This window comes from Prionailurus bengalensis, chromosome B1 (assembly GCF_016509475.1).
Source record: "Prionailurus bengalensis isolate Pbe53 chromosome B1, Fcat_Pben_1.1_paternal_pri, whole genome shotgun sequence".
In the NCBI taxonomy this organism is placed as follows: domain Eukaryota; kingdom Metazoa; phylum Chordata; class Mammalia; order Carnivora; family Felidae; genus Prionailurus; species Prionailurus bengalensis.
The window spans coordinates 114390158-114410771 of NC_057344.1; the positions used below are offsets into that span (position 1 = coordinate 114390158).

Sequence of the window (20614 nt, forward strand, 5' to 3'; positions counted from 1 at the left end):
TGAAGGAACTGTATTATCTAGATTATTGGATTCATACCCGTCGTAAACCCCTTGCTTAACCAGGCTTGTGTAAATGGGATCAGTTCCTTGATCTGTCTGAAAGGGAATTTTTCAGCCTGTCACTGAGAGCCAAATCCTACTTTTCTGCTCTTCTGCTCCTAAAGATATTTATAATTTGTTTGTGATTTATTGAAATTTGCCTGGCTGTGGGAGAACTGCATCTTTTAAATTCACTTCACTGCCTACTCCATTCTATTTGGGAAACTTTGTCTTCTTAAAAGATGTTTCTCTGAGAGCATATTCCCATCTGAAGTTTATGAAATAGCATGTTCAGTACAACACACAATTTATTCTCCCATTTTCTTTTTAAAAAAATTTTTTTTTCAACATTTATTTATTTATTTATTTTTTTGGGACAGAGAGAGACAGAGCATGAACGGGGGAGGGGCAGAGAGAGAGGGAGACACAGAATCGGAAACAGGCTCCAGGCTCTGAGCCATCAGCCCAGAGCCCAACGCGGGGCTCGAACTCACGGACCGCGAGATCGTGACCTGGCTGAAGTCGGACGCTTAACCGACGGCGCCACCCAGGCGCCCCTCCCATTTTCTTTATTAAGGTACGCAGCGGGTGGTTGTGGGTGTGCGACGATGGCCACAGATCCCCTCATACATTTACTTCTGTTGGAGAACTGTGGTGGTGAACTTTGGTTAAAGCTGAGGTTTTAGGAACCTAATTAACCTTAAAAATCAGTGGTGCTAAAAGATATTTTCTAACCAAGGGAAATATTTTTCTGTCATGTAATGAACATATCTAACACCAGCATAACATGATTATTCCAGCTATTTATTTTGGTCAGAGAATCTAAGTACACATAAGACATCAAACTTTTGAGTATGTATTAGTTCACCTCCATCTCATATATCCTCTACTGATCAGCCTCTTAGAGGCCAATAGGAGCAGATTATGCATTTTCTAAAAAAAAAAAAAAAAAAAAAAAAAAAAATTAACACTTCTACCTACTTACAAAGCTCTTTTCTTCTATCTTCTTAATTTTTTCTCTTTATTTTGTTTTTCTCCTGGTCACCTTCTTTCTCACTTCAACTTCCTGCCATGTTTCTTTGTCAGAAGTCTGTTTATTTCTTTTCTTCAGGGGCCTGGAGATTGGTAACAGTAGTGCTAGCAGTAATGTCGAGTCCTGGGTCATGGTCCTGGCTAGGCTAACGTTAGTCGGGAGGAGACATGAGAGCAGCTGTACAATTTGACTCGTTTATTATTTTTGAGTTGCACCAATGGGACACATCAAAGAAATAGAACATACTTTACTCAGTTTTATATGCTTCAATAGAGGGCATCCTAATTTTACATGTCATGGGAAAAGGCATATATCTCCAATTCTTTCCCAGTGGGCATGTCAGTAAAACAGAAATACACAAATATTTGACTGACAGAGACTGTTATTACAGGGCCTGCATGAGTTATAGGGCAATATGGTAGTTATAACCGTGCTTATGATGCTGTAGCAGATGAAGACTGATTTTTTGAGGGGCCTGAGATTCTATAAGCATCCTATTGTTGTTGTAATAAATTACCAGAAACTCAGGGTATTGAACAATACAAACGTATTAATTATAGTTGTGATGGTCAGAAGTTCTAAAATCAAGGGGTTAGTAGGCTGCATTTTCTGGAGGCTCTAGGGGAGAAGTCGATCCTTGACTTTTTCAGCTTCTAGGGACAGTCCATATTCTTTTGCTTCCATCTTCAAAGCTAGCATTCATATCACCCTGGCCTGTACTTCTGCGATCACATCTCCTCTCACTATGAGACTTTGTCTCTCTCTTATTAGGACACTTGTGGCTACACTGGAGTCACCTCTTATAAGAACCCTTGTGCTTAAACTCTGTCTCTCTTTTGTAAGGACACTGGGGCTACACATGGTAGAAGAAAATCTCCCCAAGATTCTTAACCTGATCACATCTGCAAATCCAGACATTCCTCATTTACAGATTTTGGGGAATAGAATGTGGACATCTTTAGGGGTCCATTAATCTTTCAATCGCATACCTATTGTGCAACCAGCTGCTTACTTTTTCTTGCTACTGATATCAGTCTTAGGTAAATTGGAGTCAGATGGACTGTACCATTTTTAGTGCTATTTTTACTTTTTTGAATCCTTTTCCACATAGGAACCAAAACAACACCTCTGCTCTGACGAATTTACAGAACAATATGGGTTTAGATCACTGGAGCTTTCTTGATCTATGTATTCTCTGATATCGATGCAGAGAATCTGCTGGGTTTTGAAATATTAAGGGCTAATGACTGGTACATTTCTGGGGTATTGTGCCCACCAAAGAAATACAGCAAGACTAATCCTCTGGCTAAAGATCCCAAATCCACAAAATACCAACTTGATTATCTCTCTACTGAGATCTAACAGTTCTGAGAGCTTGGGAGAATTGTTAATGTACCTTCTCATGGCCAAATTCCATAAAGCATGATATAAGAATACTTCATCATCTGAATTATGTGACCTACCGACAACATTGGTCAACACAGAAAATGGCCTTTCTACTGAAATTTCAAAAGAGTGGTGCCTTCCTCTACAGAAAGTTCTTCATTCTCTGTCTCCATACTTTCATTAGAGAAACTGGCATAGAGAACGTGAGGGGGAAGATGAGCAATGAGGAAGGTGAGATAACAGACACCAGGTGGTGATTGGTAATGCATATTATTTCCACCCTAAGGACAATAGAAAGTATTGAAGGAATGAGGTAGGGGCAAGGCAGAAATCAAGGGTTATTTAGTGGTATTTTGGCTTGGGGACACTGGATGGATGGCAGCTCCATTTACTGAAATGGAAAACAAAGAAAAACGTAGGGTTCATAGGGTTCGGAGGTAGGATGCAGATTAAGTTGAATTGCTTGTGAGACATCCAAGTGGAATTAGCAAACACGCAGTTAGCTTTATGGGTCTGAGGCTTGGGAGAGAGGTTTGGGCTTGCAAATATATAGTTATTACTTTTCAGTTTATGGATGGTAATTGAGAGCACTATTGGAGATTGTGTACAGAGTTAGAAGATGGTATAAGATAAAGACGTAAGAAGCACCAACATTTAGAGAACAGGCAGAAGGAAATGCCTGCAAAGGAGACTAAGGAATGGTTTAGAGAGGTAACTGGAAAATCAGAAAGACTTGACATGTTAAACAAATTTGTACCTATTCCTTGGGTGCCATTACTTGGAAACACGTTTCATCACGACAACGTGTAACTTGAAAATTGTTTCCTTACATATAAAATGGGGCCAATAATTCCTTACTGGCATCAGAGGGTTATGAGTTTCAAATGAAAAAATTTACTTAAAAAAATTTTGTAAAGTGTTACTCCAGTGGTTCTCAAACTTAAGTTTGTAACAAAATCACTAGGAGGGCTCCTTACAAGACAGATTTGTGTTTCTGATTCATTAATAGTAGTCGATTCTGAGTTAGTAGATGCAGGGAGGGGTCCCTGAATTTGAAATTTTCATAAACTCTCAGCTGACGACGTTGCCCATGTGGGACCACCCTTTGAGAACTACTCTGTAATACGAATGTAAGGAATTATGTTTTGATTTTACAGCACAATTCACTGTTTTCCTGCTATGTTGTATCTGTTGCATCCCCTACTTTTTTCATTCCTGTATCTGCCATCAAATGATGTTGAAACATCTTTACCCTGCATTCTACCTTGGCAACATTCTTTACATTTGTGAAAGATCAGCTCAGTGCAGTATTTCCTTGGTTTTTACATTAATGAGCATCGACCTGATATCAGCTTGATTAAGAAGGATAAGAAAAATATATGGTATTTCCCATGGGGAGGAGGAGATAAGGGACTTTTTGGAGTAAAAGGTGAGATTCCCCCCCCCCCCCAAGTCAATTAGATGTAAAATGCTACTTATTACCTACTTTCAAAAAGCCCATTAGAGAACTTGTAATTTGATCCAGAGGGAGGAGAGTCAGGTTAAGAGGAAAAATTGACCTCATTCTTCAGTCCTTTCCTAAATCCTGAGAACTGTATGTACTTCCACGCTCCCTCTTACAATCCCACAAAACGGGGAATCAGGAAAACGCATTAGCACCCTAGTACAGACTAGGAGCACCGAGCGGGGAGGAGACCCAGCCCCATCAAGACAGAAGGAAACTGGGGGAGGGGAAAGAAAACTTCCCCCTGTCGGAGACGGCAGCGTGGCCGTGGGAAGAGAAGGGAAGTGGGGACATTTACCTCAGTCAGACACTCCGCCTCTGGGCATGTGTGAAAGCGAGGGAGGCGGGGGAAAGGTTGCACAGGAGCGAACTCGCAATAGCTCCGGCCACTGCTTTTGAGCGAGGATCTGGATGGAGAGCTAGAGCTTTCTGCTTCACTTCTTCCCTCCTGGAGGCCATTTCTCCATATTTAACACGGATAAAGACGGGGCGCTGGGCCGAGTCAGGATAAGCCAAAGTTGCCGCCTTCCCCACGTAGACCCCGCTCCGGCCCCTGGCCCAGGCGGGAGATGCGGCCTTAGGGGACGCTGAAGTTACTCCGTGGAGGGGGAGGGGTCGCCAGGCTCCCCTCCAATCACGGTGGCCGCTTCCGCTATTTGCATGTGTTATGCTAATACAGACCTCCCGCTCAGCTCCCTCCGAGCTCTCCGCCCCCTTGGAGGGTCTCCGGCGGAGCCCGCCGGCTGGGCGAAGGTGAATACATTATGCTAATGAGGCGGGCTTCTGCCCGGGCTTTGGAAGGGGGCGCAATGCTGCGGGAGCCCGGGGCTGGAGGCCGGGCGCCGGGAGGGGGTCGGGGGAGGGACGTCGTGCTCGGAGCGCGCGCGCACACACACGCACACACTCACACACGAGCATCCCGAAGGGTATATAAGGCTCGCACCCGCGAGGCTGCGGAGATACTTCGTGCAGCCGCGACTTCAGCCTCGCCCCTCGAATTTGCTCCTTGGGTTATTTCGTTTTCCTGTCTCCTTTCCCCCTTAGCCACCCCTTTTGCGCTGCGCTCTCGCGGTTTCTCTCAGCCTTTCTGCCTGGAAGTGAATGTAGGTAGGAAACAGGTCGGCGTGCGGAAAAACACTGAATAGGCAGAAATAAGGCAAACTAACAGAGACGCAACAGGTCGGGTGCTCGGTGGCGAGGGCGAGCGGCGGCCCCTCGCTGTGCCTCTCGCGCAGTCCCCTTGGAGCCTGGGCGGGCGCTGTCGAGGACCCTTTCCGAGGTGTTCGTCCTCTGAGGGGCTAGGAGGGCCATCCGGGTGGGTTTCATTCTGGTTTTAACCTTTTTTGCCACCAGTCCCCAGACTGAGGGTGCTTTTCACTCCCAGCTGGGGGGAGAGAAGAGAGCGGAGAGGATGGTCCACGACCGCTGGTCTCGGCGCTGAGGAAAGCGGAGCTCCATCTCCGTGCCCCGACTCGATCTCCGCCAACTAGTTGTGCAGCCACCCAGACTGAACTTTTGGAGGAATCGTCCTTTTTCTTTCCTTTCAAGATTCTTGGAAGTGGTAGAGAGTGGGAGGCGAAGCCGAGGCAGCTGATCCCTCCACGATGCTGGTGAAGAAGCATGCGGGGAAAGGTGGGGGCCGGGAGCCAGGCTCCGAGGACCCGAGGCAGCGTTGTGCCTGGACCGTGCCGCCGTGCACCTCCCTGGCGGCCCTTCTCTCAGTGGTGGCCCTGATGTCTTGTCTGTACCTTGGGGTGAAAACCAACGACCTCCAGGCGAGGATCGCTGCTCTCGAATCCGCAAAAGGGGACCCTTCCATTCATCTGCTCCCTGATCGCCTGGATCAGCTCAAAGCAGTGGTGCAAGAGAAAGTGGAGCAACTTCTGGCTCAGGTGTGAAAGGCTGGGGTATTTTGCACGTGGATAATGTCTTGCACAGGCGTGATTCTGTGTACACGATCAGCCTGTACCCTTACTGTATGCATACTTGGTGAGGCTGGGTGTGCATACGCTAGGCGACCATTTATGCTCACTGTAGCCTATTATTTGTATATGCACATCCTTTGATATCACACTCTCTGTCTCTATCATCTTCCCTCACTCTTAATGTTTGCATGCTAAACGTATATGGAGGACTGAAAGAGGGAAGGGTGGCCAGAAAGGCAGCGTGGCATTTTATCTCTTTTTAGTTTTCTAAAGTGACATACTAATCTTTTCCAATTTTTTGGAGAATATTCCTTGCAAAGCTAACATCTGTTAGGTCCTTCATATATTATAAGAAGGTTCGTGCCATAGGTGTTATTAATACACAAATGGTAATCGCTCTTAAAAATGAAGTAAACCTATATGTGATTTTAAATTGATCATTTCACACATTAAATGTTTTCATATTTAATGTTTGAAAAGAAAAAAAATGTAGCTTATTTTTTTTTTATAAAGGATGCAGTGGCAGGGGTGTTTATGCATGCAGCGCCATTGCAGTTGCGAGTTGAAAGGAATCTAGGTTACGTTTATCAAACCAGGGGTGGCATTAGACTAGAGTTAGGGGGTTTTCTGGAACTTGCTCTTCCGACAGAGAGGCTGTGTGGCAGTAGTTGCAGCATGACGTGACAAACAGTTGACCTTCATGTACACAATATTGGGTGTTTTAAAACCCATAGGTTACCTAAAACTCCAGCATGGTAAAGCCAGGTTTTGGCATTGACTGCATGTGCTTGAGCTGAGGGAGAAAGTGGAGGGTGGTGGTAGTTGAAGAATGGAGAAAGATGTTGTACAAGTCCAGCAGTCTTGACACGGTGTCAGAAGTCATTTCTTTTTTTAGGGCTTGGGTACTGTTACCTTTTGACTAAAGTCCAAGTACATATGTAAATGTTAGTTATGCAGGCTATCAAATGCTGGTAAATCAAGCATATGGCCAGAGAGTTCCTAAAGAATCTGTTTCTCCACAATGCTACTGATGACAATACCTCTTCTTTTCCTGCAGAGATCCTATGAACATATGGCTAAAATAAGAATCGCAAGAGAAGCACCTTCAGAGTGCAACTGCCCAGCAGGTAAAATGGAACTTATTTTTTAACAAGGTTTCCTCCATAGCAGAGTATTTTTAAAACAAAAGTCCTGTATCTGTCAAGTCTACCTGTAATAATAGTAAAGAAAGAATGCAGGCCCAACTTACTTTAATAAAATCAACATGTCTCAGTCAAAAGAATGGCAAATAAAGCCCCAAATATTATTTTAAGCAGCATACCAAGGCCTGTTAGGGGAAAGCAAAGGAGATAAAGATAATCACCAAGAAAAATACAAGCAAGATGGCATACAAAGACTAAGTTTTTAGATTCACAGATTTGAAAAATATTCTTCCTTTTTATTCAGTTTTAATGTCTGTGGTGAAAAGGACTGCAGAACATGTTAGATTCTGAATTCCCTGGTGGCTCATACTGCATTAGTACAGATCTCCATTTGTTCCCTTTGACATACGGTTATGTTAGTAAATTACCCTAACCTCCTCACCTGCTTTTATTCTTTTCTATCAAAAAGGTTCTCTCTCCTATCCTACAGCTAATGATGAGGACTGAAAGAAAATAAAATTCTTTATCTTGAGCTTCTTATTATGAACTATTGCATTCTTGATGACTTCTCAGAAAAGGCTGTTCTGTCTTTTCATTTTTCTGTGTAGCTTTAGGGAACTGTTTTAATGGCAGCATATTAATAGAAGGATGGAGAAGAGAGACATCAGTGAATAGAAGCTCCTATGTAATCATTAAATCTTCATTCACAGATCTCTGAGGCTTGGTAGTCAGTCATCTATGGGTCTAACAGTTTGGGAGGCATTGGAATTTGTCTACTGGAAAACCTCTAGCGGATTCAGCTGATATAAGCCATGAAAAGCTCCCATAAGTTTTGAGATTTTTATTTCAGATAAATGTTGTTAATGCATTTACACGCGTTTTCACTTTTTTCATCATCACTATAGAAAAATGAGTCTGTTACCTTTTCTTTAGTTTTCAGGAACATGATACTTTAGATGATACTGATATTCAGAAAGGCTAGTTCCTGTGTTTTTTCATATTCTGGATTTTTTTTTTTTCTCACGAGAACGTGTTTTGACACAACTAAACCGGGCACCATGGTTAGAAGTTTCAAATGTTAGCTCCTGGTTGTACATCATGAAAATTTTACCATTTATGTTCTGCTGCATTGTTGACCATAACCGAACTGGTTTGTTTGTTTGTTTCAATTGAGAAGATATACACATTAGATAACAAGAAAACAAAGAGTTAATGTTTGACATTGGAGATTTCATTCTTGGTTTTTTTCAGTTGGGAAAGACCTCAGAAGTCAGAAATTCAAGGAAGGCACTTTTCTAGTGCAGGAATTAACTTCCAACAACCTCATCAGCCTGTAGGGATTATTTAAATTCCCAAGACAGTTGGTACAGGACTTCACTGATCATACCACTTAGACTCTGCATTTTCTGTATGTAGTATTCTTGTTAGCTGTGTGAAAAACAAACCTGTTTAATTAATAGGATTCTTAGTGAACTTGGTAAAATTTAGAAAAGCGACAACCGCAGCACTGAGTTGTTTTTTGTAGTTAAATCTGCTTCTTGATGTTTGATGCAAGTTAGTTATTGAGGTCTAATTTGTAATCTGGAGGAAAGCCATTACATTTAGAGGGCACCTTATATTATCTTGGAACATCGTTTTGAAACGTTTTCTTCTTAACATATTAACTTCATAATAAATGGTGATTTTACCCTAAGAACACACAAATAAATGAGGAATTGGTGATTTCCTTGGCCTTTTGTTGGTTCTCACTAATGGCTGCTTTACTTTCTTGCCACCACTAGAGCTCCACATTACATCAGTTTTCACCAGATGTAATGAAGAGGTAGACATTTGAAGGTGTACAATCTAAGACACGGAATCAAACATGTTTCTTGCTGACAAATCACTATTATAGAAATGCTATGGTATTTTTTTAGTTTGCAGAATAATCAGACATCATCAAAATAAAGGCATTATTTTGAACATAGTATCCTGGGAGGAAACAAGTTATTTTGAATTATGGTTAGTGAGGTATTGTCTTAGGGAATGAATGGCCTGGCCCGGAGGATTAGAAAGGAGATATGGAGCTTCCCACCTGGTTTGGCTTTAACCCTGGTTTGCGGTGACTAAGAGTTGTCACCCAGACATCTGTTTGTAGGGCAGAGTGAGACAAGTCTGTGACCTCAGCTCAGTTCCTGTGGACACATGCCCACCCCTTGAAGTTGACACTCTTGTTGACAGTTTCCGTCACAGAGCCAAGGACTGATAGCAAAGGGCCAATGCCCTGTTGTTTGTGTTCACTTTAATTGCTTTTGATAGAACTCAGTCCCAGTGAAGTTTATCCAGGTAGGCTACAAGGAAGTCATAGAATTTATAGATTTTTTGTTTTTTTTTTTTTAACACAGGAAAGAACTTTTGTGGAAAAGGGATGGGAAAGACTGTTATTGAATGGTTTGTAATTGTAGGGGAAGCACTCTTATTTAATCTTCCCAACAACCTTGGGAGTTAAGTGCTACTAATCTCATATTTACAGATGAAGAAACTGGACACAGAGAAGGTGACTAACTTAGCATAGTAAAGGCAGGGTCACGATTCATGCCCACATCTGACAAAATCAAAAGCACAAAGTCTAATAAGCAATAGAGAATGAATATAGGTTTTGGGCTAGACAGGACTGGAATCTTGGGTCTACTACTAAGTAACTGTGGGACCGTCTCTATATTCCAGGTTCCTCATCCACAAAAAAGTGTCATATACCACCTTCCTCAGAAATTGATAATTTGCATAAAGTGTGACATTTTCGTGGTTATTCATTAGATAATAGTTATTATTCTTTTTAATATATTATGCACTACTTAACTCTAACCTGGTCCATGGGGACGCATGATGTGGGTGGGAAAACTTAGCCCTGGAGATGTATATAACTTGTTCAAAACCCAAAGGCTAGTTAATGGCAGGTTTTGGATTAGAATACTATGGTTAGTTAAGCAAATATATCTGCAGATCATTCATGCAGATAATCAAAATGAGTCAGTATCTCTTAGTGCTATATCAATGGAGATTGGTTCTTTATAGATATTTATATTAGTCTAATAAATTCTTTTTACCAAATTTGAAGGAAAAACTTTTGACCTTGTAGGTAAACCATGATTGAAGTGGTTAGAATTTGGGATTAAAAGAGTATGAGGATATGTCTTTACAGTTTTGATAACACATGTTTTCTAAAAGAAGTGCTTTAACTGTCTGACTCATTTTCACACTTATTTTTTTTAAAATGTTTATTTATTTTTGAGACACAGAGAGAGAGAGGGAGGGTGGGAGTGTGTGAGCAGGGCTAGAGGAGGGGCAGAGAAGGGAGAGACAGAACTCAAAGAGGGCTCCAGGCTCCACACTGTCAGCACAGATCCTGACTCGGGGTTCAAACTCAGGAATTGTGAGATCGTGACCTGAGCTGAAGTCAGACACGTAACCGACTGAGCCACCCAGGCGCCCCTCATTTTTACACTTATTTTTTAACAGTTTTATTGAAGCATAATTTATAATACTTACCCATTTTAAGTGTATGAATTAAAAAAAATTAAATAAATTTATAGAGTTGGGCAACCATCACCATAATCTAATTTTAAGTCACCTTTGTTGCTTCCCGAAAATTTACATTTACTTTTTTCACGTGCTTGGAGAAATTCTAGTTTTTGAATATTTGCTTTAAAGAAACCCCATAATAAAATGAAAAAGCCATACAAATTGAAGCTCTGCTTAGCACAATATTTGCTTTAGTAGTAGCTGAACCATAGACGTTCAGCTGACATCCCGTGGCTTGGCCTCGGTAAAACTTGACCCTCACAGGAGTGAATAAATTGGCTGTTTGCTGTGGCTGTAGAATCTTGTTTTGGGTTTTGTTCTTGGAGCCCTGCATCAAGTGTGTATAAACCAGGCATATTTATAGGAGGGTTTCTGTGTTCTAACTGGTAAAGAACACTGGGAGCCAGGCAGCCAACCAAAAGATATTTAGATCAGAAATGTTTCTGTACCCTACTCATCAGTAGTGTTGTTTTCCCAGGATATTAGTTACAAGAACCTCTAAGCTGTAAGGGATAGAGAATGTGAATGGGCAATAAAGAATCCAGAGTTATAATCCTGGCTTTGTTATTAACATGTTGTACAATCTTGGACAAGTCATTTCCCAAAAGAATGACTTTTATAGGCTCTATTTTCATATCCTTAAAATAAGGAGTATTGGACTAGAATGATTTTGAAGGGCATTTGTTGCTTCTCTAGGTTTAAAGAGCCTGCTGTGTGCCAAATATCATGCTAGATACTGGGAATATGCTGATGAACAAGGCAAACTTGGTATCTGCCCTCATGGAGCTTACATTTCAATGAGAATGACAGACATTTATTTAAAAATAGCAAAAATTTGGGGCACCTGGGTGACTCAGTCGGTTAAGCAACTGACTTCGGCTTGGGTCATGATCTCACCGTTCGTGGGTTCCAGCCCCGCATCGGGCTCTGTGCTGATGACTCAGAGCCTGGAGCCTGCTTCAGATTCTGTATCTCCCTCTCTCTCTGCCCGTCCCCTGCTTGTGCTCTGTCTCTCTCTCTCTGTCTCTCAAAAATAAATAAAATGTAAAAATCGCATAAATTTAGTCATGACAAGTGTGACCTCGAAAAAGAACTGTGTGCTTTGGAGCACATGACCACAATTTCTTTCATATGGTAAATACTAGGACTTTATTATTCTTTTCTCTGGGGGTGGAGGCTAGAGAAATTCACAGTAGGAGAAATCATAATATGAGAAAATCTATGTTTTGATTACAAATAAAAGTGCTAGCAATGTATAAAAAGCTGCTTTGCATAACCTCACCTGGCTTTGGCATGCCAAGAATTTATGGTCAGATAAATGTATATTGATACCTGATTTACCTATACTGATACCCAACTGAAACAAAAAAGTGGCTTTAATATATAAGGTTTGTGATAAATCGGATGGTGATTTATTCTTCTACATTTCTTCTGAACACAGTGAGATTTGGGCTGGATAAGAGTCCAGACTTCCTGTCTGGTGGTACTAAACAGTGTCCTTGCACTTGTCTCCTCTACGTTCATTGATAATGATGAAATGGAGCACAGCTACTCATCAGCTTGGAGAGTTTAGCTGGAGATAATAAAGATATACTATATAACTTTCAATGTTCCTATACACCCTGCAAGTCTATGAGAATTACTGTATACAAAAAAAAAAAAAAAGAATAAATGTAGGCAAATAAAAGTATCTCTGATTCATGTATGTGAATAATACAGCCTCTGGTGATAGGTTTTGTGATATCTTCTCAATTTTTGGTAGAAATACATGTTACTGTAGCTTTAAGGTTGTGCACCCTTTTCCATCATGTGGGAAGACCTTTATTATTACCTTGCTAACATAAATTTACTTTATCATATAAGGTGTGTATTTCCTAACATGGTTTTTCACTTATGCTGTACGTTTTTCCTAACCCGCTGCACAATGAATGGATGGAGTGCATTGAGTAAGGACATAATATGTGTAGATTTTCAATTATGTAAGGTAAAGAACAGTCAGAAATGGTTTGCAGAAAGAAAGCAAATTAAAATGCTATAAATGTTATTTAAATGAGAATAGCAGGCTTTCCTCTCCTTTCCTAAGGCCAGACAATACAATGTGACATCCAAGCACCTCAAAGCATTCATGTTACATGGTTTCAGTCCTAATGAGCGCAGCAGTTTGGGTGTAACACTTAGTTGGTCCAGTAATGACAGCTGGCAAAATGCCCTGTCACCCAAAGGACCAGGGACAAATTGCCTCTTGAAGCAGTGTTCTTGTTTCTTAGCTTCTCTTCTGCGTTTCTTGTCTAAAAATTATTAAGAAGTTATTTCTTCAAGTCTTCTTTTCTCTTTCTTACCTGGGTAATTCTGTTTTTCTATGAACTGGGAATTATTTAAGAAAAGGGTATCAGTTCTGCATAGGGGTTAATTCTTTCTGGCTCACTTGATAAACGTACAGATACAAGTAGCCTTGCAGGGCCATAATAACCTATTGCGCTTATGATTGGTTTCTAGCTGTGCAAAATCAACTACATGACGTTTACAAAACCACTATTTGAATGTCAAAATTAGCTCTAGGAATGGAGAAGGAAGGCATCCTCTCTAGATGAAATTAGGTAAATGGAGAGCTGGTGGTGGGGAAACATGCCAGAATGAGGACTGTTTTACAGTCCAGGGGGGCCATTTCCTGCTTCAGGGGGAACCACACTAGACACTCATCAAAATGACATCAATCTTTGTTATCTTCGGTGGAAACCATCCAAAACCTATTATGAAAAAGTGTTTTTATTCCATCCTACCACTTTATAAACATTACTTGGTGATTTGATGGAAGCTGAGAATGTGAAAACAATGCATGGGTTAGTCTGGGCTACAGGCTGTAGCCAATATGTGACTGCTCAACACAGAAGCATCCCCACCCTCCGTGGCTTGCCAGTATGGGTGAAGATCCATGCCGTGAATATCCACTCATGATATTTAATACTTTTTTTCCCAATGTGTGTTAACAATGACTATGGTATACCTGCATATTGAATGCTTAGCTATGTATAGTTATTGTTTCATTTGGGATGTGTTCAGCACTCTTGCAGTTAAAAACTATTTTAAAACTGACCTTTAAAAAGGAGGGATGCAGAAGAGTGGGAAGCAGACGGATATGGAATTACTCACAAATTAAAATCGACCACTTTTCACCGGTATCATATATTCTTTCAAATGACTACTCTGTGAGTCTCTTAGGTATAGGATTCCTTAAAGAAATGCCACCAGATGGCAGACACCTTCCCTCTGTGACCACAAGGAGGAGGAACTGAGCTGAATAGTGGGACTTCGGTCAGCCTCTTCCCAGTTCAATTCCTAGCTGATTTCTTGACTTCTGTTCGCAATGGAAGAGATTAATGGGGGGAAGCAAGTAATTTCTTCCACCTATATTTGAAGACTAGAATGTCCTATGAGCTTTTAAAACAATTTAATTTAAAACAATTTAAAACAATTATTTAAAGCAATTTAATAAATTTCACATTTGTATTAGTCATTATTAGTTATTTAGTAGATCAATTCACAGTTAGGAGCTTGAAGCCAGTATTCTAATAGCTAGAATACATGAACTAAATATAATTGAATTTATCAACTGGGGATTTTGTGCTCATCCTTTGTAATTTCTCAGAATCAAGAATTGTTTGAAATCACGATCACGATTTTGACATCATTTCATCTGTCGTGTCCGTTTTAACTTCAGTTACCACATGATAGTTGAAATGGGTTCTTTATTGTGTTCTTTAGCCTGATTGCTTAGTCTGATTTCCAGGAATGCCCCAAACTGTGTCTGTTCCTTTGGATAAAAAAATTTTAGATTTTAGAAATTCTAGGCTTCTGGGTTATGTACACAAAGTTTTTATTCTTCTATTTGAAATGTGGTCAGCACATATTTAAGTACAATTTTCACATTTAGGCTAAGTGGCTGAGTAAATGAGATGAATTGTAGCCAGCTCTAGTTTGCACATTATGGTACATTTGAGAGTCAGAATATATCTAACTGGAAGTAGTGGCAGGGGTAGAGTCTATTTTTTCTTTCTTTATCAAAGAGGTCACATGTAAGAGGAGTAAAAGGGGAGGAGGGAAAAGCCACCCACATCCCATAATCTCTTGGAATCATACCGCTTTGCCTTCATTTTGAGTAAGTCTAGTGTTTTAGAGTTCTTACAAGGTAGAGAGAGTCAAAGGAATTCTCCATTATAGCTCTATCTCCAGCGTCCTCTTTGGCCCTTGTAGCAGTGAACGGGAGAACAAAATCTCTTAGGAATCCCTCCTTCAAGTCTGTTACAGGACCAGAGTTGTGTTCTTATTTTTGATTCTTAAGATGCTAGAATTAAATATGCCTGGAAAACTGATACAGTTCTTTCCCAGCATTCCAGGATCTTAGGTCAGTTCCGGCAGCTATCAAAGGTAAGTTGTGTGTGTAACCTTCATAGGAATTATGAAACTCCAATTTATGTCTCAGGGGCTCTAAGAATCCAGCTGGTATTTTTTAGATGTACATGATATGACCATAAGGTAAAACATCCACAAAGCACCAACCTTTTGACTTTAAAGTCGTGCTAGAAATACTGGCAAAATCTAGGGTTAAGTGAACTTTGGAATACTAAAAGTCATTTTTTTTTTTTTTTTTTACTGAAATTATTAAGGCTCAAGGTCCGAGAAGATAAAGTTAGAAAGGAAATAAGCTTCTTAAATAACTGCCTTTCTGAGGATGGATACCAATTTGATTGGGGGCGGTCATATGAGTGCAGTGGGTTAAGGATCAGCTGACTCTTGTGGGCAAATCCTGACCCTAACTGCTAAGTGGTCTCATGGTATAATTGTATCCTACTTCCTGAGGGAGTGTGTTGGGAGTGCACTTCTACCAATGTCATTTAGGAGCTTCATGGTTGGGGTTCTGGTTTGTATCTGTGTATCTCTAGGGCTTATTGTAGAATTCTCTACAGAAGATTCTTTATAAATGTTCATAATGATTATAATGGATATCTGTCAACTTGACCTGGTTGAGGACTTTTATTGAGGTTTATCTCTTTACATACACTAATATTCTTATCCCCAGGACTTTTTAACATTTAGCCTGAGGACTTTGTGGGCCATAATATATTAAAGCTAATACAAATCTTGGAGATCAAGTAGTTCAGGGGCTTTCCAATATTTCTTAAAGAAGCTGAACTGTTCAATCTTTTTTATTTATTTATTATTATTATTATTTTTGAGAGACAGAGACGGAGTGTGATCAGGGGAGGGGCACAGAAAGAGGGAGACACAGAACTGGAAGCAGGCTCCAGGCTCTGAGCTATCAGCACAGAGCCCAACGTGGGGCTCGAACTCACAACCCGTGAGATCATGACCTGAGCTGAAGTTGGATGCTTAACCGACTGAGCCACCCAGGTGCCCCTGAACTTTTCCATCTTATGAGGAAATGTACTACATGAAATTGGATGTAATGTTAGCTACACCTCCCCCATGCTGGCCCCTGAGGTATCTCCATAGGACCTTAGGACTCCATAGAGGATCTATTAGAGGACCTGTTAGAAGATCACTGGAAGTCCAATTCCCAGTGTGATATCATCTCCCACGTCTAGCGATACTATATACTTGTTAACACAGAAACTGCCTCCAAAATTCTGTACTTAAAAATATTACTAAGAATGATAGAGGCAAAATTATTTATTAAGAAATGAATAGGGGGTGCCTGGGTGGCGCAGTCGGTTAAGCGTCTGACTTCAGCCAGGTCACGATCTCGCGGCCCGTGAGTTCGAGCCCCGCGTCAGGCTCTGGGTTGATGGCTCGGAGCCTGGAGCCTGTTTCCCATTCTGTGTCTCCCTCTCTCTGCCCCTCCCCCGTTCATGCTCTGTCTCTCTCTGTCCCAGAAATGGATAAACGTTGAAAAAAAAAAAAATTAAAAAAAAAAAAAAAAAGAAATGAATAGAATCCAGAAACAACTATTAATGTCATATTGTCTCTTTACTGGGTTGTACTGGCCCAGCAAAGAAGGTATAATAATGGTGGTAGCACAGGAAATCTGGGAAGATGCACTGTGTAACTGAGTATGATCCTGTTTATCAGAAAATCAATATCCCACCTCATGCTTTTTCTTAAAGTCACTCATATTTTAAGCCATCACATCAGCATATTATTCTTGTTTATTCATAAGTTTTCTGTGTTTTTCAACTTTCTTTCCTTGTATTTTTACTTATTCTTTAATTCTAGGTATTATATTGGGCCTTATCACAAAGTTACAACAGTCCATTGCCTTTTAAAAAAAAAAAAAAAAAAATATATATATATATATATATGTAAAGCAGTTGATTTTTTAAAAAGTGTATTTTTTATTTTTGAGAGAAAGAGAGTGATCAGGGGAGGGCAGAGAGAGGGGGACAGAGGATCTGAAGTGGGCTTCGTGCTGACAGCAGAGAGCCTGATGCAGGGCTCTACCTCACAAACCATGAGATCTGAAGCTGACGACAGACGCTCAACAGATTGAGCCCCGAGGTGTCCCTAATGCAGTAGTTTTTAAACTAATGGTTAATACTTAGTTTAAGTAGTATATGAAAAATAAGTATCCCTCAAGTACTATATTGTGAGAGAGTTGTTATTAAAGATGTCTCTGGGATCTTTGAGACTTTTTTACTTGATTTTTGTGTGTTAAGCTGATGATGTTTATGTATTAAATTTAAACTTACAGTACAATGAGAATATATGAGTTGGGCATTTACGTTTAAATGCTAAAAGGGAAAACGTTAGGAATTAACAATGTTTTAGCCAATAGTGAATGATATGTACAGTGCATTTTACAGAGGAAGTGTAAATCCGGCTGCAATCATAGTGTAACAAGTACTGCAGTTTGACAGACAATACTCTACCTCCGGTGGAAATGCATGTCCACTGTCATCAGCAATGCTGTTGACCGTTTTGAGTAGTGACTCATGGACGGTAGTTTGGCTAAGTACAACACCTTACTCAATTGTCTTATTGGACAGATAACAGAAAGGCACAGCAACTACACAAGTTATTGAGCTTTGGTGAGCAATTTATTTTCTCTTCAATACATAGTCTCAACCTACAGACTTTTGGGAAGTCTTGGAAGAGAAGAATGACTTTTCTTTTTTAAACTGCTTTAGGGGCACCTGGGTGGCTCAATCGGTTAAGTGTCCGACTTCAGCTCAGGTCATGATCTCATGGTGCGTGACTTCGAGCCCCGCGTTGGGCTCTGTGCTGACAGCTCAGACACTGGAGCCTGCTTTGGATTTTGTATCTCCCTCTCTCACTGTCTCTCCCCCCACTCATGCTCTGTCTCTCTCTCTCAAAAAAAAAAAAAAAATTAAAAAATTTAAGAAAAAAACCCAGCTTTAGTTACCTTGCTTTCTAAGAGAGAACAATTATCAGGAAAGCAGCAAAGATAGAGAGGTTGACCAGGTACTAAAGGCTGGAGAGATCATATATACTAACCAAAGCTATTGTAAGCTGGTAAAAAGAGGTTTAACTGAACAAATTATATGCTCTACATTTACTTCCCAAACCCTACAGATACGCTGACAACTTCCTAGGAGTTTAAGAAGCAAGACTGACAGTGGTGGCTTAGTACTACTCTACATGTTATGCATCTGGAAGTGTTTAATAAAGGAAAAACTCTAGCATTGAGAAAGTACATCCATAAAGAAAACAGGGCTTTTATGTTCTTGTATATAGTTTCCTTCTGTGCAGTTATTTAATGCTCTGAATTTCAGCTTCTTCTGAGGATACTTCCCTGAATGTTGGCTTGGTTCTGTGATCAAGTTCTATATGAGGAATGCTATGTGTTGGTGGTAAAATATATGTCACCACTTTTACAATATTAAAAAAGAAGTTAAATTATTTTTATGTCAAAACTGTCCTTGAATTGAGAGGTCTGAGGTATTCTTTCTGTTTTCTATGTGTGAGCCCATAACACATTAGACTCAGGATGTGTTTTATTCTTTTAAGCCTTTCATCTATTTGAACAGAAAACTTTTGCTTCCAGTATCAATCCTCAAGAAGGAATCCCAGATAGAGGGATTTTCTAATCAGTCACGTTTGTCCTCTATATTTGAGCATCACCCATCATTTTTCTCATCATTTTCAGTTTTTGTTTTTTGTTTTTTTACAAGTCTCCACTTTTAACAGTGCTGGGCATTTTTAAATAATGTTCATTGAACTCCTGAAAACCAATAGTGAACATAGCAAAAACACCCATAGAGAAATGATGCCCTGTCAGGATTTCAATGAATAAGCATTTGCCCTGATGTGCTCTGTTGTTGGCAAACAGACTAGACAAGGATTGTCTTTGGGATGTAGCTATGTATCTATGAAACTACAGAAATAGAGGATCTTCTGTGTTCCCAAATAAGAGTCAGGCCACTCTCCTTTCCATCCTCCCTCCCTTGCCTTCTCTAGAATGAATATAGATTCTATTTTTCTTGCATTCTAATGTTTGTTTATTTTCGAGAGAGAAAAAGAGACAGAGCACGAACAGGGGAGGGACAGAGAGAGAGGCAGACACACAGAATCCGAAGCAGGCTCCAGGCTCTGAGCTATCAGCACAGAGCCTGACGTGGGGCTCAAACTCACAGACTGCGAGATCATGACCTGAGGTGAAGTCGGATGCTTAATCAACTGAGCCACCCAGATGCCCCGTATTTTGCCTCCATTCTATTGGTGACACTCTACTTAGCTTACTGTCCACTTCTAATTTGATCAGTCAGGGACTTTATCACCTTTCAGTCTCAACACCTCTATGCCTTTCCTGGGCAATAGCTGTAGTTATGATTACATTTATTTATTTTTTGAGAGACATAGAGAGACAGAGCACAAGTTGGGGAGGGGCAGAGAGAGAAGGAGACACAGAATCCGAAGCAGGCTCCAGGCTCCGAGCTGTCAGCACAGAGCCTGACACGGGGCTCCGACTCACAAACCGTGAGATCAGGACCTGAGTGGAAGTCGGACGCTCAGCCCATTGAGCCACCCAGGCGCCCCAGCTGTAGTTATGATTAAATCCAGCAGTGTAACTGAGGAATTGTCAATGGGAACTGTCAATACTTCTCCCAGATTTCAATAACTAATTGTTTTCTCAAAAATTACTGTTAAAGGTAATTTTCAAAAACGGTACAATTGTGACTTTCATACAGATAAAAAGCGAACATGTGTTAAAGATTTTGCTTAAATCATGAAAGAAGGAACTGATAAGATGTTTTAACTAGTTCAAAGGAGAATTTAAAAACAGATACATTTATAGTCTAGAATATCAAACTTGTTGTGTAGATGGAGGCAAAACTGGACTTTTTCCACTGTGGGGGAGGGAAGTCAATTGCACTCAGTCAGAAAGAATTTGCATGTCTGTGGTAAGATTTATTTTGCTTTACTATTAGTTATCTACAACTTACAGTTTTAAATAGCCCTGAAAGAATCAGAATTAGGTAAGTGGGAAGGATATGCTCTAGACAGTGCATAGTTTTTCACTGTGCTGAGCTGTCAGCACAGAGCCTGACATGGGGCTTGAATGCATGAACCGTGAGATCATGACCTGAGCCAAAGTTGGATGCCTAACCGACTGAGCCACCCAGGCACCCCATAGCTTTGTATACTTTATATACTAGACCCCTGAGGGTTGTGCTGATTGGTAGGTCTATACAACTGGCATGAGTTGCAGAAGTGGCCTTTAAATTCATAACACTGAAGAGTTGTTTAAGGTAATAGACCACTTTGGAAGACTCAGCTTCCTGTGTTTCAGTATCAGTGAGTAGCTTTCACTGATGTTCAAGAGGGAGTTGCTGACCTAACCTTTGTGTTTGGGAATATTATATCCAGGCAATTATATTATTTACATAGGCCACACTTATCCTCTGTGAGCATGTGGTTGCCTGGGGATTTTGTGCCATTTTGGCCTTGACTTCAAGTTTGTTCTAGTTTGGCTTTTCCTTGGGCACTCTCATCATATTCATGTGTTGCTGCTTCAGACAACTTGTCTTTAGTCCATACTCTAAGCTTT

The 20614-nt window shown here is 40.5% G+C and overlaps 1 protein-coding gene across 15 annotated transcripts in view; it reads left to right on the forward strand.

The window, feature by feature from the left end:
- Window positions 1–4845: 4845 nt before the first annotated feature.
- Window positions 4846–20614, forward strand: part of COL25A1 (collagen type XXV alpha 1 chain) — a 469374-nt gene continuing 453605 nt past the window's right edge. For 10 of the 15 annotated variants that reach the window (XM_043570744.1, XM_043570848.1, XM_043570726.1 and 7 more), the window contains exons 1-2: window positions 4847–5854; window positions 6945–7014. In XM_043570744.1, the coding sequence (XP_043426679.1) occupies window positions 5567–5854; window positions 6945–7014 (358 nt within the window). In that variant the 5' untranslated portion in view covers window positions 4847–5566. Of the gene's footprint in view, window positions 5855–6944; window positions 7015–20614 lie in introns of all 15 variants that reach the window. The other 5 variants (XM_043570819.1, XM_043570830.1, XM_043570840.1 and 2 more) reach the window with 2 other exon arrangements.